Source organism: Humulus lupulus, chromosome 8 (genome assembly GCF_963169125.1).
Source record: "Humulus lupulus chromosome 8, drHumLupu1.1, whole genome shotgun sequence".
NCBI lineage: Eukaryota > Viridiplantae > Streptophyta > Magnoliopsida > Rosales > Cannabaceae > Humulus > Humulus lupulus.
The window spans coordinates 6,141,791-6,160,139 of NC_084800.1; the positions used below are offsets into that span (position 1 = coordinate 6,141,791).

Consider the following 18,349-nt stretch of genomic DNA (forward strand, 5'->3'; position numbering starts at 1 on the left):
GCTAAGGGACGTTGTCCATAGTTTCGACTCTAGAGTCGTGAGGAAGGTTATGTTGGTGACTAAACACCTCGCACCTGTCCTAATCAAGCTTAAGTCGAGAATTATGCATCGAATGGCTTTATGGCATTAATGCCAGACCGACCCTAAGGTCGAAGAACTATTAAGCGCTTGCCTGGTCTACGACCAGATGTTTATGGCCAAGGTATATGACCCCGGTGACTGTTTGTCACATGGCCAAGGGACGCTGTCCATTGCACGACTCTAGGGTCGGGAGGAAGGTTATGTTGGTGACCATTCACCATGCACCTGTCCTAATCAAACTTATGAAAGGATCACTTGTCAGTTAAGCTCTGGTGACCCTATCGTCACATGGCTAGAAGGAGCGATGCTCATTATTGTGACTTTTGGCTATTGTCACCTATTTGCTTGGACTGATAGTCCTGAATGGTTATTATGATTGTTGTTGATATTATATCATGCTTTATTGGGTTTTCTTGCTGGGCTTCGGCTCACGGGTGCTACGTGGTGCAGGTAAAGGCAAGAGGAAGCTGGACCATCCTTGAGTTGGAGAGCTTAGGTGATGACGTGTACATATGCAGCTGCTCGTCCGCCACGGCCGAGGTTTAAAGTGGAACTAGGGTTAAACCCTGTTTTGCCGCTTAGAATGGCATGTTGTAAATATTTTATGTAATAAACTCTGAAATTATATTTTCGGGATCCCAATGTATAAGTTAAACGTTCTAGTGAAACGTTACATCTTAACCAAAGTTTTAATCCCTAAACCGCTAATCATACTTAGTTCACGATTTTAGCCAAATGACTCGGTTAACGAGTTTAGCACTGTTTACAAGGCACACCGTAACGGTCCCTGGAGTTGGGGCGTTACAAAAAATTTGGATGGTTCTTCCAAGCTGGGGTATAGGTCATGGAATGGGGATTATTAGGCTGTCTTTGGTAATTTCCTATTGTTTGGACTTCTTCCATGGGCATGTTATTCATGTCTATAGCAGGGCATTGGTTTGGTTGATGGGTTGTACCACACACTTCACAAAGGTTTTGAACTTGCATAGCTTGAGATGGGAGTGTAGTCTTTTGTAATTGCTTCGTCAAGGCTGCTACTTGAGCGGTAAGCATGGATATAGCATCCAATACCATCATTCCAGCCACCTTCTTTGGTTGTCCCCTTTCAGTTGGCCATTGATAATTATTCATAGCCATCTCCTGTAATAGCTCATATGCCTCATTAGCACTTTTACTCATAAAGGCACCTCCCGCTGCGACATCTATAATTGTTCTAGTCGTCCCATTCAACCCATTATAAAAATTATGTACCAACATCCACTTTTCTATTACATGGTGCGGACACTTCCTTAACAACTCCTTAAAGCACTCCCAAGAATCATACAGTGACTCTCCATCCAACTGATAAAAATTATTAATCTCTCTCCTTAACTTTGCAACCTTCGCTGGAGGAAAGAATTTGGCAAGGAATTTCTGAGCTAACTCCTCCCATGTAGTGATAGAATTCGCTTGTAAGGATATCAGCCAACTTTTTGCCCTATCCCTCAGTGAAAATGGGAATAGCCTTAGTCTTATAGCATCATCACTCACCCCATTCATCTTCAACGTTGCACATAACTCCAGAAAATTAGCTATGTGTAAATTGGGTCCTCCGTCGGCATACCTCCAAACTGAAGAGTTGTTTGAACCATCTGAAGGATGGCTGTCTTAATCTCAAAGTTGTTGGCAGCAATGGTTGGAGGTCTAATGCATGAATGCACTCCTGTAACAATAAGAAGTACATAATCTCTTAATGTTCGTGCTCCTTGCTCCCTTGGAATTTCTGCAGCCCCTTGACAATTATTAGCACAATTTCCCAAATTGTCAGCCATGGTGAATTCCAATTTCCTTTTTATTTTCCGGTTATCTGCACGTTCTTTCAATTTCCCGATCTATTGGTATAATCTGTTTTTGTTTATTGCTTCGCATATACCAACAAGTCCTGAAACACAAAAGAACCTTGATCCGAATAAATGTTAAAAAAAAAAAAACAAATTAAATTAGAACAAAAATTAACTTATTGATATTAATAAAAACAGTCCCCGGCAACGGCGCCAAAAACTTGATCTCTAAAAATTAACACGCAAGTATACGTGGTCCAATAAAGTAATATATGATAAGTAAAGTATCGATCCCACGAAGACGGCTATTAATTACCAATAATTAACCTCTAATTCTAATTGATTTAAATAATAATTTCAAATTTATAAATAAGATAATTATTACTAAAAATTAAGAAAACTATTAAGCACTTAAAGAAATGCAGAGATGAAATTTGATTTGATTCAATGGATGTAAAAGTTAGGGCTTTAGTTTCATCAACCATCCACTTATGATTTATAACTAATTTTCAATATTTCTTAATTCTATTGTGGTAGCAGATTACAATTATATATTATAGTCTTGTTAGGATCTATAATTCTCTACAATATATTATTTCCTACATCTCTGTGGTAAATCGATATATTGCAGGCTTTAAACACATAATTCCTAAACTACACAATTCATAGAAGTACTTTCATCTAATATAAAATTATAATTATTTACCTATAGCATAATTATCCTTCTCTTTTCAGAGTATAGGTTAAAATCATATAAACATGTAAATGATGATCAAGCATTCACAAGCATTAAGCATAAGATAAATAATCCACAGCAGAAGAAAGAAATTCAGGAACATTTCATTAAGAAATCAAATGTTTCAAGAAGAATCCACTAATACCCTAATAACAAGATTAGTTCAAAGCAAACATAATGGAATCAATCAAATTAAATATAAACATAAACTCTAGAAAAGAGAATACAGAAGAAATTAAGAAATCAAACTCTAGGTCTTCAATGTTCTCTTCAGTCTCTAATAACTTCTCCACACCTCTAATAATGAATGAATCTCCTAATTAACTCTTAAAAGCGTATTTAAAAAGAAACCCTAAAATATCTAACAATTTTTCCCTTCTGCAGGCCACGTACGAACACACGCGCCGCAGCGCGCCTCTTTGGATTTGCGCAGCCTGCTCTTTGTTTTCAGCGAGCGTCGCGGCTCTTCCCACATGCGCCGCGACCCTTCAAAACTCCAGAAAATGGCCCTCTCTGCTTTTTCCTTGCGCTGCAGCTCTTCATTCAAGCGCCGCAGCCCTTTGTATTTTCCCAAAAACTTGTTCCAAAACTCCAAAGCGAACAATTATCTCTGCAAATGAATCTTCAACTTTCTTCTTGTCAACTTTTAGCATAAATTTCCCAATTTAAGCTGATTTTCCAGTCATTTCCCATACTTCACATTTCCTTCTCCTATTTCCTACAAATATACCAAAACAAGCATAATACCGCATAACACTCCACCAAAATGACTCAAACTTACCCTAAACACATGTTAAAAACTATGCTAAAAACAGACTCATCACCCCACAAAACTAATTTACAGTTCTCTTTGTAAAACCTTAATAAACAACATTATGTTTGTTGGCACCAAATGCTGCGATGCTTATAACCAAATATTTAGTGTCATAAATCATCATAGCTATATTCCTATTCTAGGGTATTTCATCACATTATGCCAAACTACTCTGTAATCTGCAAGCTGCTACTCAATCTATTAGATATGAAATACTATTAGCATTATGTATGTTATCAATATCCCTAAGTGGGATTCGCTAGATAGCTAATTTAGATATGAACTGTTGAATTTACCTTCAATGAACAAACAAAAAAACAAAATTGGCAGGAAAAACAAGGTGTTTACTAGCAACTTACAAGAATCGCCAGTATAATATATTTCCCCTCTGCCCTCGTTGGGACTGTAATGAGGATCTGTAAGTGACAAGTGGGACACATGTAATGAGTCTGTTCTGAGACAATGGTATATAATTGATAAGCAACTACTGCTAGATAATTAAACTGAACATGGTTTGTTTGGTTAGGTAATGGTATAAAATTTACGAATTCTTTCCCAAAAAGAAAAAGAGGTGAGCTTTAGCTGGATTTGAAACAACATAGAAACAATGTTACTTGTTCTTGAAACTTTCCCTTTGTCTCTAGCTAAAAATGATTGTCTTGAAGCTTTTTCTCTACCCAAGATGGTGACAAGACTGGACTTAAAACCGGACTTGTATTGTCAACAATTTCTCTTTATGGATCAATTCTAAGATTTTCTTTTCAGAAGCCAAAACTTTAAAGATATCAAATGCTACAGAAGCTTCCATAAGGTGTTCTCTTTTGTGGCCCTAGATGATTGGACCAAAGCTCACTAAGCTATAGAATATTCCATGCTTCTTTTTAAGATATTGACCAAGTCAAATGCGATTGTGGCACAAGATGATTGGGCCAAAGCCACTAAGCTATGTTCACTTAGAGCATCTCCAACCTTGATACCAAATTTGGTGTCACACCAACATCAAATTTAGTGTCAAAAACTATTTTCACACCAATTAGAACACTAAAAACTACACAAAAAAAATATTCTTTATTATTATATTATTTTTTTTAAAATAAATTGAATACGCTTTTTATTATTATATTAATTTATCAAAATCATCACAATTATTATATCTAATTAATGTTTTAAATAAAATTACTCATTAATTACATGACAATAATATTATATAAATAATTAAAACTCGATAAATTAGAAGATTATATTGCATGTAGTAACATAAAGATTACATCACTAGAGAAAAAATATTACATTCATGGAAAAAAATATATTACATTACATTAGATTAAATTAAACCTAAAAGACACTTGAAAATATATATTTTAATTTTATGAGTTACCATATTCGTCCCACAAGTACTCAATTAATGCATTTCGAAGCTCAATGTGAGCTTACTTATCCTTGATTTTTCTATGTCTAGTAAGAAATTCTTGAAACCGAGCATTATTATCTTCTACCATCTGAACTTCTGGACTTGGCACTTCGACTCGCTCTTCAATTGATGCATTAATATCACATTCATCTTCAATTATCATATTATGCATAATAATACATGAAGTCATTATATCATGTAATACTTTTTTATTCTAAAGACGTGTCGGTCCAGCAATAATTGCAAATCTAGACTGCAGTACTTCAAATGCACGTTCCACATCTTTTCTACATGCTTCTTGTTTCATTGCAAATAATTTCTTTTTTGGATCACGTGGATCATGAATACTTTGAACAAGAGTAGACCATTTTGGATATATACCATCAGCTAAATAATAACCCATATTATACTATTTTCCTTTAATAACATAATTAGCAGGTGGAGCAATACCTTCAACAAGGTTAGCAAAAAGATGGGATGCCTCCAGCACATTAATGTCATTATTAGATCTCGGTAAACCAAAATATGCATGCCATATCCAGAGATCATAGTCAGCTACAACTTCAAGAATAATAGTTGGGGACCCACTACGACCGGCATATTGTCCTCCCCAAGCAGTTGGGCAATTTTTCCATTTCCAATGCATACAATCTAAACTTCCCAACATTCCTGGAAAACCTTGACGTTCACCAATGTGGAGTAGTCTTGCAACATCATCAGCGTTAGGTGATCGGAGATAGCGGGCTCCAAACACCTCGACAACAGCACGACAAAATCGCTTCAAGCTTTCTATAGTTGTAGATTCTCCTATTTTGATGTATTCATCGGTAGCATCTGCTGGTACACCATACGCCAACATTCGAAATACATCTGTTACTTTTTGCAAACCTGATAACCCGAGTTTACCCATTCCATCCCTTCGCTGGATGAAGTAATTGTCATGTCTTTGTATAGCATCCAAAATATGAAGGAATAAAGGACAACCCATTCGAAATCTTCGGCGAAACATCAAATTGGTAAATCAAGGATTCTCTGCAAAATAGTCGTTGAAGAGATTGCGATCAGCACTCTCCCGGTCACGGTTGATAATTATATGACCAGGAATTGAGCCTCGACGTGAGCCTTTGTTTTTTTTTGGTGTTGAGCAACGCAAAAATTGTTGTTAGCAATAATTTTACCTACTACTTGCATTTCTATATCATCATAATAGTCATCATCTAAATAAGATGAACTATCAGGATAAGAATTCATATTTTATCAAAGTTAAACTGTATATATTTTTCGGTGTACCTTATATCATGTGTGATATCCATGTTTTATAGTATAAATATCCTTATCTTCTGAATCCAAAATCAGAAGATAAGAAATCTCACGGATTAATCTTGGCCGCTGAAATAAATTGACTACAATCTCAACCGTTGCATTGTGATGTCAAATCAGAAGATAAGAAATCTCACGGATTAATCTTGGCCGCTGAAATAATTTAACCACAATCTCAACCGTTGCATTGTGTTGTCAAATCAAATCTTATCTTCTGAATCCAAAATCAGAAGATAAGAAATCAAATCTATGTAGCTTTTTCATCCCTATATAATTCAACACTACTCATTCAAACAGATTACCTCTTCCACACTACTCATTCAAACTGATCACATCTCTTCAACATATTTTCAAAACAACTACATTTTCTTCCAAAATGTCCTCCAGTCGCACTGCTTCATACTCACTTGAGGAAGATATGCACTTATGCCATGTATATATTTACATTTCTCAAGATCCAATCATAAGAAGAAACCAATCAGGTAATAGTTTTTGGGCAAGAGTTGAATCAGAGTACCACAATAATGGGAAATTTAGTAATCAACATCGACCAAGAAGATCTTTGCAAACTCGAATGACTACCATTATTGGTGCAGTTGCAAAATTAAGGGGATGCATCAACCAAATTGAAAATAAAAATCCAAGTGGTGATTCACAAGAAGATATTGTAAGTGTTTGTTATAATTTACTTATTGTTACTAAATTGTTTTTAAATTTTATTGACACCATTATTTTATTTATGTTTTAATAGTTAAATCAACCGAAGATGTTATTAGCCCAAGAAAAAAAATATAGCAGAGGCTTCAAATTTGATCATGTGTGGCCCATCCTCAAACACATTTAGAAATTTACAAGTGATGACAACATCAATGCATCAAGTAGATTCCAACAAGATGGTCCTAATTTTACTTCGTCCAAATCATCATCTCACAATTTCGATTCTCCGACGTCAGTATCCACCGGTATGAGTTCATTTGATCTTAATATAAATAATGAGGAAATCATTACTAATTCAACTGAAAGACCTATTGGTGTAAAAAAAGCAAAGGCAAACCAATTAGGTGATGATCAATTTAACAAACTAATGGAACAAAGTAAAAAACTCGTTCAAGTAATTGAAAAGAGTAACACAAATAGAAATGAACGTCATAATAGAAAGACTGAAGATAAAATTTTATTCACGGATTTGGATTCTATATCCGATCCAAAGTTTCGCCAATACATTCAAAGTGAAAAAAGAAGAATTTACAGAGAAAGAGCACGAACATCCGAAGTTGGAGAACAAGGAGAATGATCTCAATATCAGGGATCACAATGTCGAGCATCGTAATATCAATGACAAAGTGCTCAAGATGAAGGGCAACGATCTCAAGATCAAGGTGAAAGATCTGAAAATGACTCACAAGATTATAGTCCATATTTTGACTATCTTGGCGGAACAGGGAATAATTTTCCACATTATTGAATTGTTATCTTTGTATCTCATAAGGTTCATTTCTATGTTATTGCTTTCCGTTTGATTTTGGCGTGTTTAATTTTAATTTTTCAATGTATGTTTAAGTTTGTAATGTTTTTATTGTGTAACATTGACTATGATTTAAATTTATAAGGTTTTATTGTATAATTTTGAGTATGTTTCGTATGCATTACTATGATTAATATTAAAAAAAATTGTAATGTGATTGTGAATGTTGAGAATGTATACTATTGATTATAATGAGAATGTGACGTTTAATGTGTTCAATTTTAATTTTTTTAATGTGTCGTTAAATTTTTAATGTTTGTATTGTGTAATATTAAAAAAATACAAATATTTAATAATGTTTTATTTAAATTATAATTAAAAAAATAATTTGTGGTATATACAATTTAATCTCCACATAATAAACTAAATTCTAAATTATATATATAATAAAATAATAAAAGAAAAAAAAGAGACAATACCGTGTGCTACAGCACATGGCATATATGATGTGTACTGTAGCAAATACAGCAAAATACAGTAGATAATAATACTACCTTGGAGAGATCTCTGCACCAAATATAGCAAAATGTTGTTACATTGCAGATGTCCTTATCCAGTGTATTTTTTTGTTAATATGTTGAAATTTACTATTCTTAAGGACGAGTTGGAAAAGCAAAAGAGAGTCCGATTATTTTGAAGCGCGGTCCATTTTTAAGCAGTTTGGATCAGAGGAATGGGGGAGTGTGTTATACGTGAAGCTCACCTGTCTCAGAGATTTATCTTTGATGACAACGGATATTATCACTGTTGTGCTTTCATACCATTTCCTGAAAACATGCGAGTAGACTGATTTTCTTTTTCTCTTTACTGGAACTTATAATAATGTGAGGAATAGAAAGAGGAAGAGACGACGCACAATACTGAGACATCATCAACTATATTTCTATACTAGCTTAGCTTCTTTGCCTTTCTATTCATTGTAAATTTCCAAATACCGGAGCCCCACAAAGCTAATTTACAGTTCTCTTTGTAAAACCTTAATAAACAGCTTTATGTTTGTTGACACCAAATGCTACGATGCTTATAACCAAATCTTTAATGTCATAAATCATCATAGCCATATTCCTATTCTAGGGCATTTCATCACATTATGCCAAACTACTCTGTAATCTGCAAGCTGCTACTCAATCTATTAGATATGAAATACTATTAGCATTATGTATATTATCAATATCCCTAAGTGAGAATCGCTAGATAGCTAATTTAGATGTGAACTGTTGAATTGACCTTCAATGAACAAACAAACAAAACAAATTTGGCAGGAAAAACAAGGTGTTTACTAGCAACTTACAAGAATTGGCAGTATAATATATTTCCCCTCTGCCCTCGTTGGGACTGTAATGAGGGTCTGTAAGTGACAAGTGGGACACATGTAATGAATGAGTCTGTTCTGAGGCAGTGGTATGTAATTGATAAGCAACTGCTAGATAATTACACTGAACATGGTTTGTTTGGTTAGGTAATGGTATAAAATTTACGAATTCTTTTCCCAAAAGAAAAGGAGGTGAGCTTTAGACTTGAAACAACAAAGAAACAATGATTGTCTCTAGCTAAAAATGATTGTCTTGAAGCTTTTTCTCTACCCAAGATGGAGACAAGACTGGACTTAAATGCTATAGAAGGGAAAACTCATATCAACAATTTCTCTTTGTGGATCAATTCTAAGATTTCCTTTTCAGAAGGGAAAACTTTAAAGATATTGACTAAGTCAAATGCTATAGAAGCTTCCCTAAGGTGTTCTCTTTTGTGGCCCAAGATGATTGGACCAAAGCCCACTAAGCTATAGAATCTTCCATGCTTCTTTTTAAGATATGGACCAAGTCAAATGCTATTGTGGCACAAGATGATTGGGCCAAAGCCACTAAGCTATAGAAGCTTCGATATTCACTTAGTCAATTTTTTTTTGAGGGGACACTAAGTCAAATACAATGCTTCTTGATTAAGGATATTGACCAAGTCCGATGCTATTGATTAAGGATATATGTGTGTGCGTGCAGTGAAGGTAACTGAAGTGAAGCAGGAGCTGATATACAAAATGAGTTCAAGTGGAGAGCATTCTATTTCAGTTCAGGTAAGAATTTGAATATCTTTTTATCATGATTTGAGCTGTTTACGGCCTACTCTAACGTTTTCTTCAAAATAAAAAACAAAAACAAACTAAAGTTTCTTGATCATGAGCCTATTCACCTGCTAATATTTGGAGCAGAACTAATTATTTTTTTCCTTTTCCAATACTTTCTTGTGAACTACAGGCAGTCAACGGCCCTTACTCTCACTTCATTTCACTTCCATTGGCAATACATCGTGAATTAGTTGACAAGCTTAATAAGTTCCAGGACTCCATTTTGGAAAGTGATGATCCTTTATCTGGTACAAAACTTGTCATACTTTGTGTTTGTGATGCTACCGATGCTAAAAGATTTAGCATAATCTAACAATTTGTTTCAGTTTAGGGTTTCATTTATCAGAGGTTTGCATAAAGGACAATTAGTGTGATATCTCTTTCCTGTAATATGTTTAATTCACCTGGTTCTTAGCTCTACCTGTGTATTGTGAATATTTATTTCCATGTTATCATCATTGAAACTGAGTATAGATCATCGTCATTCTTTATGATTCAGTTGATTAGTTAGATGTCTTCTTCTCTCAATTTGTTATTAATACATCTAAAGCTCAATTGTTGTACGAACTTGACAGACATGAGAATCGACAAATCCATATTCACTAAGCCAGAATCTCTTCACTTAACTGTTCTCATGTTAAAACTGTGGAACGAGGATCTAGTTGCTAAAGCCGAGAAAGTTTTGCAGGTAAATTTGAGTAAGGAATTGATATCAGCTGGAGACTGGGAGTTTTAGTACTAATTGTTAAGCTTTTTTTTTTTCAGAATGTCTCTTCTAAAGTGATGGAAACCTTGCAGAATCGGCCTGTCTCCATTAGACTTCAGGGCCTGGTAAGATTACCAATCAATGACGGAGCTAGGGGACTGGGGTGACCTGGGCCCTTAACTTTTTTCTCTATGTTTTTCACAATGTATTTGTGAAAAAAAATTATTAGTATATATTAGTATAATTTTTATTAATTTTTTTTTGGCTCCCTCTATATCTTAATCTTGGCTCAGTCACTATAACCAATCCTTCTAATTACTAAGTTCTGTATTAGTGACTTTAAAATTGGAAGTTGGAACGAAAGCCATTTGGCTTAAAAATGTCATTGAGTTTTAAAATATTGTTATAAAAAGAAATAATCCTTCATATTTCTACAGGACATTATGAGGGGTTCTTGGGATAAAGCACAAGTTGTCTATGCACCTGTGGAAGAAATTGGCAGTGAGGGCAGACTCCTACGTGCTTGCCGTATCCTAAATTCTGGAGAATTTCATTACATTTGATTTTATGATTTCTATACTCCGAAGTTGAAATTTTTAAAACAAATATTATAAGTAGATAAAAAAAATTGTGTCCTGGTTTCAGTATCCTTATATTTTTAAAGTAATAGTTTGATACCTTGGTAGTTTCTTTAACTTTCTGCTTTCTTAGATGTCATTATCGATGCATTTGTCGAAGCTGGACTTGTTCTTGACAAAGATCCTAAGGACAGATTGAAGGTATGATGTTCAATCTTCTATGTGATTTATTAACTCCTTCAGCTACTGCCATGCATGGGTTTATGGAACATGTTAACAGCATACCCTTATTTAGAACTAATATGTATTGGTACATCTTTATAACCAAAGCTATGAATTGTTTTGCCACAATTCAGAGTGTTTAGTGCTTGAGGCTTAAGTCTAACATGGAATAAGAAAAAACAGAAAAACAACACACACATGAAGTGTCATCCCAACTACATGGATTTGATTAGCACAGCCTTAATAGTTACCAGCTTAATTTTTTCTGTTACACTTTCACTTTGTCTTGAGATATGTACTGTTGCACTAACTGTTTATTGTCTTCTTAAATTACAGCTGCATGCTACTGTGATGAATACAATTTATAGGAAATGGTACCATTACCTTTTGACTCTCTAAATTTCTCTTTTTCTATTCTCAATGCTGTTTACAAGATATGGTGAATGCACAATTTTTTTGTTAATGTGAGAATTTATTATTCTTATGGGCGGGTTGGCAAAGCAGGGGACAGTTCAATTATTTTGATGGGCAGTCCATTTTTAAGCAGTTTGGATCAGAGGAATGGGGGGAGTATGTTATACGTGAAGCTCACCTGTCTCAGAGAGGTAAGTTTGATGACAACGGATATTTTCACTGTTGTACTTCCATGCCATTTCCTGAAAACGTTCATGTAGACTGATTTTCCTTTTCAGAAATGTGTGTTTGTCAAGTTTTATAGCTCTATAAACATGTATTATTTGTGTGTGTATGAGTGTGGTTTTTGAAGAGAGTGTGAGAGTGAATTTGAAGGGTAAAAGAAATGAGAATCAAAAGGTGTATTGGGATTTGGGTGGAGAGATTGAGAGAATTTGAGTATATGTAATATTGATCGTTTAAGTGAAAATAGATAGGTAAGTAATTTTACCAAACCAGTAAATTTCTTTGATTCTTTATTATTTTGAAGTGCTTGAAAATTATCTTTTCTCCCAACATAGTTTTGCTTCTTTGCCTTTCTTTACATTGTAAATTTCTGAAACCTGAGAGCCCCACAAAGCTAATTTAAGTTATCTTTGTAAAACCTTAATAAACAGCTTTATGTTTTGTTGGCACCAAATGCTGCGATGCTTTTAACCAAATCTATATTGACATAATTCATCATGGCTATTGCTATTCTAGGACATTTCATCACATTATGTGATATTACTTGCATAGAAAAGCTGCTACTCAACCTATTACTTATGAAATATCATTAGCATTAGCTATGTTATCAATATCCCTAAGTGGGATTAGCTAAATAGCTAATTTAGATATGAACATTGAACTGACCTTGAAGGAATTAACAAAAAAAAAAAGAAACAAAATTGGCATGAAAAACAAGGTGTTTATTAGCAGCTTACAAGAATCGGCAGTATTATTTATTTCCTCTCTGCCCTCGTTGGGACTGTAATGAGGTTATATAAGTGATAAAGAAATTTAAGTTTCTAACATTTCAAGCTGGTATCCAAGTGGGACACACATGTAATGAGTCTGTCCTCAGACAGTGGTATATAATTGATATGCAACTACTACTAGATAGTTAAAAACTATGCTAGACTCATTACTATGTGGTTGTTGTTATTGAACATGGTTTGTTTGGTTAGGCACTGGTATAAAATTTATGAATTCTTTCCCCAAAACAAAAAGCTGGATTTGTAGCAACATATAAACAGTGTTACTTGTTCTTGAAACTTTCCATTTGTCTCTAGCTAAAAATGGTTGCCTTGAAGCTTTTTCTCCACCCAAGATGGTGACAATACTGGACTCAAAACCGGACTTATATCGTCAACAATTTCTCGTTGTGGATCAATTGTTGGCTCTTCTAAGCTTGCCTTTTCAGAAGGGAAAACTTTAACTCTCCATACCTTGAAAGTCTGGTCCAAACTTGCACTATAAACCAACAATCCCTTTACTCCGCTCTCTGTTTCTAGAGAAACTGCCAAACATCTCACTGGTCCATGGTGACCTTCAATGACTGCAAGACAAGAATGGAAGCAATTCCCTTCTCTTCTCCAAACTCGAATAGTCGCATCCTCAGAGCCACTAAAGACCAACTCTCCTATGGCAAGCAGACAGAGAACAGCAAAATGATGACCTTGCATAAAGCCTCCATGGTTGTATCTCCCTGAGGTCTTCTCTTTTTCCCAAAAGTTTATGATCCCATCTGAGGAACCAGAGTATAGAAGACAAGTCCCTGGTGACAAGCTCAAAGCCAAGGCGTTAACAGGAGAAAGTTGGAACTTAAGTGTCATTGTCAAAATATGAGAACTTTCTCCAAAAACCCTTCTCCAGATTTTCACCGAGCCGTCAGATGAGCAAGTGAAAACACACCCATCTTCATGGTTTATAACGATTGCATTTATATGACCTTCATGTGCCACAAACGAGTCAACACAACGCTTTTCATTGATCTTCCAAGCTTTGACCGTTTTGTCCCAAGACCCTGTATATAAAAGCTTGTCATCGTGGTTATAAGCTATGCAAGATATGTACTCCCTGTGTTGTAGAACATTCTTTTTGGAGAACAGCATTAAAGGGCTCCTCTGAGGTAAAGTCGTGATCTTTTTAGGCCTAAAACTCTCCCTTTCAGAAACGTCCCAAACTCGAATCTTGAAGTCACCATGAGTTGTGAAGAGCAATTTTCCGTAGGCTAAAATGGCACGAACATGACCAGAATTGGCCTTTATATATCCCATTTCGGTGCAATCTGGCTGTTTCCATGCATGAATACGACTACTCTCGGAGCCAGTGAATATGAAATCTTTACAGAGAGCAATAGAGAAAATGTTACCTTCATGGCGATGAAGAGACGCTATGCAATGATAAAGAAGTGGCTGAGTTGGAGAGGTCCGAACAGGAGAGAGCGTCCATGGAGTCTCAGCTGTCCGCTCGGGGCTCGTTGGCCGCTGAGGCAGGTGCTGAGTCGGAACAGACGTAGCCGTAGCAGCAGAGGGCCTTGCGGGAGCAAAGTGAATGCCGCCGCGCTCGGGCGAGTTTTGGTGGTGGTGGTGGTGGTGGTGGTGATGGTGGTTACCAAAAGAGAGTCTCCGAGGCAAGTTGATGCTCTTTCTCTCATCGTCCATGAAAGTCCATTGGTTGTTTCTCTCTCCATGGAACTCCATGGGAGATGAACATGCGCTAAAGAACAATCTAACATTGAAATTTTCTAAAAGAGTGGTTAACTAAAAAATGTCTCGTTGCTGTGTGTCCTGGTGTTAAATTTGTAGTTGGGGGAGTTAGCTTGGAAAGTACCGCACTGGTTTAAAGCTATTAAATCTTTAAAATATCCCTACATTTCATTTCAATGATCAAAAGCACTTACCTAACCAGTCCATACAGAAAAATGCAAGAAAATCTCCACCAAAAGCCATTAATATTCTAACTTGCGCTAAGTTGATTAAGAGGGAAATCTTGACTGTTAAACTGATTATCAATGCTCATTTTACAAGTGTTCTATGTGGTTTTGGCTGCAAATTTTGTTGTTTTAATAGCTTAAAAATCAAAATGCAACAAGGGCATACCTCACAGGGCACAGGCCACAGCATAGGGGAGAGACTAGTCTAGTGGTCTTAACCCTTTCAATAACACAGTCGAAAGTAGTTTTAGATTTTAATGTCCGAGTAATGGTTTGAACTACCAGCTCTTCAGTAGAATAAAGATTGAGTCAAGTGCACAACTATAAATATATATATATATATTAGATATGCGCCATTGTCTATGAATCTATGACCAAGCACTTAAAATTATTGTTATGATTATTCATTTCAAAATAGAGATATTGGAAGCAAATCCAGACGCTGCAATACATTTTTCAAGCCAATAATTATGAGTGCAAATATTGGAGCTATGTTACACATGTAAAAGTGAAGGGTTCTGTTTGTAAGAGTAATGATAGATGCAAATATTGTAAATAATCTCAATCATATACTAGTAGAGTTTATAAACTTTAAAATAATTAGTTCTGGACTAATTAATATTCATGTTTCTGATAAGAAAAGAAAAAACTATTATCTTAGGTACATGGATAAAAATGCTTTAAAACACCTCTTATAACTCGTAAACATTCATCTCTTTTGAAGTGTTTCGAGTTATTCATCTTGGATTATTCCCATTCTTAAAGAGACAAGATCAATATTAACCCCACCAACTCCACCTTCTCATTAATTGTGATTCGACTAATATATATTCTATATATGAATATGATCATTTCTTAAAAACTCATAGATTATTATTAATTATTATTTTCTACTAATATTTTTTGAAAGTGCATGGGATCATATTATTAAATTATATAGTTGAAAATAATGACTCGAGACTGTTCGTAATTTGTTGGTATATATATATTTATAACTGAAATTTGTATAAAAAATCATTAAGGAGTTAAAATGTTGCCCTTAAATGACTAAGTAGTTTTTTTGTAGCAAAAGTTGGCAAGTTGTCTTAAACATTACGCTTAAGTCATTAAGTAGTTTTTTTAGTGACAAAAATCAATAAGTAATCTAAAATGTTGCACTTAAGCCATTAAATAATTATTTTTGTTGCAAAAGTCACATTTTACACAAATTTTATTTCTATTAATAAATAAATATATTAAATTATATATTCATGACAATAATCACGAGGCTCCATCTAAAAACCAATCCTCAAGATGGTAGCGATTTTTTACTCACAATCTTGAATCACCTGATCACAATTGGCCAAATTTTTTTTTCAGCTCACTTATTTTTTTTTTATCTCAAGTGTCTTTTTGCACTATGCGGATCTCATATCTCAAGTGTCTTTTTTGCACTATACGGATCTCTTGCGGCTTGACTCACTCTTTTTAGATCGGTGTGGATCGAATGCCCGCTAGGGAATTGGCTCTTGATACCATGACAAGAATCATGAGGCTCCATCTAAAAATCAATTGGTGATTAGTGGAGTTACACATGTTTTTATTAATGGTTCAATATTTTTACACTTATTCTATGTGGGACACAATAGTCTAATAATTCATAACATCAATATAATAAAAAGAATTTTTTTTAAAAAATAATTAATAATTTTAAAATTTCTAATATAAAAATAATATTTAATATTAGCTAAATTAATTTTAAGAAATAATACAACTTAAATTGAATTAAGACTTAGTATCATTTTTGTTATAACTTTGATTTTTTTTATTTGTAAAACAAATCTCAACTAATTTTTTAATGTTAGAATTATATATTTTTATTAATTAATTAAAATTGAGATAAAATTAGTATAAAATATAATTTTTGTAACTAGAAAACTATTTAGTGACTTAAATGTAATATTTTAAATTATTTATTAACTTTTGTCACCAAAAAATCTATTTAATAACTTAAATGCAATATTTTAGCTTACTTATTCATTTTTGCTGCCAAAAATACTATTTAGTAATTTAAGTGTAACTTTTCAGACTACTTAATAATTTTCGCCGCAAATTTCACTATTTATAATAAAATATCTATAATTTATTTCTCTCTTTTGCACTTTCATTCATTCATGTATAATATGTGTATATTATTTAATTTTTTATATTTTAATATTTTTTAAATCATTAGTAGAATTTAAATATTATTTATTGATTTAAGAGAATAAAAAAAAATGTATTATACTATATTTAGCATTTCTCTTTATTTTACATTTCGGCGAGGTTATTCGCAATACGGCTGATTCTAATCATTTTAATTCAAAAGTTGTTCGTTCATTCTTTTAGTTTTCACTGTTGTAATTTTTTGCAAGAATTTGTAGAGATTATTACACAAATGAGTTTTCTTAAATATGCAACATCATGAATTATTACACAAATTAAATCATTTTTGTAAATTAATTTATATTGCTAAACATACGTTATATCGCTGTATGAATTATATATATTTATATGAATTTTTAGCCATACTTTTATTATTTATTTATTTTTCACTTGTCTTCTTTTGTTCATGATGTCGTTTTATGAAAGTCCTTTCCAAATGTCGATCGTTTGAAACAAATTATACTTCGTGCTGTCATTTTTGTTCTTTTATCCTTACTTTATGATGATGTTATTTATTACGTTTTGTATTATTTTATTTTTTTGCCGTTTAACATTAAATTGTCAATCGCTTTTGTTTTCCGTCGTTTTACTTACGATGTCGCTCTCACTTTTGTTGTATTAACTTTAGAATATATTTATGCAAATATAATTACATCTCAACAAGCGCCCATGGCCTAATGGATAAGGCGTCTGACTTCTAATCAGGCGATTGTGGGTTCGAGTCCCACTGGGCGTGCAAGTTTTTATTTTTATTTTTATTTTTCTCAATTTCCTTTTATTTTTTTATAATTTTTATTGATTCATATCCTTTTTGTCGTTTTACACTTCAACAGCTATTTTAATATAATAATAATACACATAATCAAATATTATATCGTCTCATTTTAATTGTTATTGTTGTTAGTTTTATTTTTTTAATTGGGACATTTGCGATATAAATATTTAATATTTTATACTTATTATAGTTAAATGTATAGTATTTTTTTTTTACGGCAAAAATATTCAATGTTGAATATATGGTAAAAATAAATACTTAATCTTTTTTTTTTTTGTGGCAAAAATACTTAAAGTTTTTAAAACATTATTTTTTTCAATACCTCATGTGTTAAAACTCTTAATTGTTGACTCACCAAATATATATCATTATGTAATTTAGGTATTTTTGTTATCAAAATATGTATTTTTTAAATTTGTAATAATTTAAAATGTCTTCTCAATTCATTTTTCAAATTTAAAATATTTAAAAAAAATAAATATAAAATGGGCCGATTACAGAATGACAAATATTACTTAGTCAATATGCTTATATGGACTAACGGAGGAGATAATATTGAAAAAAATAATGTTTTAGCAACTTTAGGGATTTTTTATGCAAAGAAAAAAAATTAGATATTTATTTTTAATATATATTAAACATTGTGTATTTTTGTTGTAAAAATAAAAAAATTACATATTTAACT

The 18,349-nt window shown here is 33.3% G+C and overlaps 5 protein-coding genes and 2 non-coding genes across 12 annotated transcripts in view; 5 read left to right on the forward strand and 2 right to left on the reverse strand.

Annotated features, from left to right (window-relative positions):
* Positions 1-4,528, forward strand: part of LOC133794334 (uncharacterized) — a 39,862-nt gene extending 35,334 nt beyond the window's left edge. For 2 of the 6 annotated variants that reach the window (XM_062231547.1, XM_062231549.1), the window contains one exon: positions 3,022-3,928. In XM_062231547.1, the coding sequence (XP_062087531.1) occupies positions 3,022-3,292 (271 nt within the window). In that variant the 3' untranslated portion in view covers positions 3,293-3,928. Of the gene's footprint in view, positions 1-531; positions 555-3,021 lie in introns of those variants that run through there. The other 4 variants (XM_062231544.1, XM_062231550.1, XM_062231545.1 and 1 more) reach the window with 4 other exon arrangements.
* Positions 1,349-1,455, forward strand: LOC133799105 (small nucleolar RNA R71). The gene has a single exon (XR_009876308.1). It is a non-coding gene; the product is annotated as a small nucleolar RNA R71 (small nucleolar RNA).
* Positions 4,529-5,271: 743 nt separating the features above from the next.
* LOC133794934 (uncharacterized) lies at positions 5,272-5,850 on the reverse strand. The gene has a single exon (XM_062232375.1). The coding sequence runs from the start codon at positions 5,848-5,850 to the stop codon at positions 5,272-5,274; it is 579 nt and encodes a 192-aa protein (XP_062088359.1).
* A 708-nt stretch (positions 5,851-6,558) lies between these two features.
* Positions 6,559-7,476, forward strand: LOC133794935 (glutathione S-transferase T3-like). Its single transcript, XM_062232376.1, has 2 exons — positions 6,559-6,849; positions 7,027-7,476. The coding sequence occupies exons 1-2, from the start codon at positions 6,559-6,561 to the stop codon at positions 7,474-7,476; spliced, it is 741 nt and encodes a 246-aa protein (XP_062088360.1).
* Positions 7,477-9,646: 2,170 nt separating this feature from the next.
* On the forward strand, positions 9,647-12,650 carry LOC133794337 (uncharacterized). The gene is made up of 8 exons (XM_062231553.1): positions 9,647-9,778; positions 9,960-10,077; positions 10,405-10,517; positions 10,595-10,660; positions 10,973-11,063; positions 11,247-11,314; positions 11,672-11,709; positions 11,840-12,650. The coding sequence occupies exons 1-8, from the start codon at positions 9,689-9,691 to the stop codon at positions 12,012-12,014; spliced, it is 759 nt and encodes a 252-aa protein (XP_062087537.1). The 5' UTR covers positions 9,647-9,688; the 3' UTR covers positions 12,015-12,650.
* A 409-nt stretch (positions 12,651-13,059) lies between these two features.
* LOC133794336 (protein JINGUBANG-like) lies at positions 13,060-14,472 on the reverse strand. The gene has a single exon (XM_062231552.1). The coding sequence runs from the start codon at positions 14,470-14,472 to the stop codon at positions 13,060-13,062; it is 1,413 nt and encodes a 470-aa protein (XP_062087536.1).
* A 3,080-nt stretch (positions 14,473-17,552) lies between these two features.
* On the forward strand, positions 17,553-17,625 carry TRNAR-UCU (transfer RNA arginine (anticodon UCU)). Its single transcript has one exon. It is a non-coding gene; the product is annotated as a tRNA-Arg (tRNA).
* The last annotated feature ends 724 nt before the right edge of the window (positions 17,626-18,349 follow it).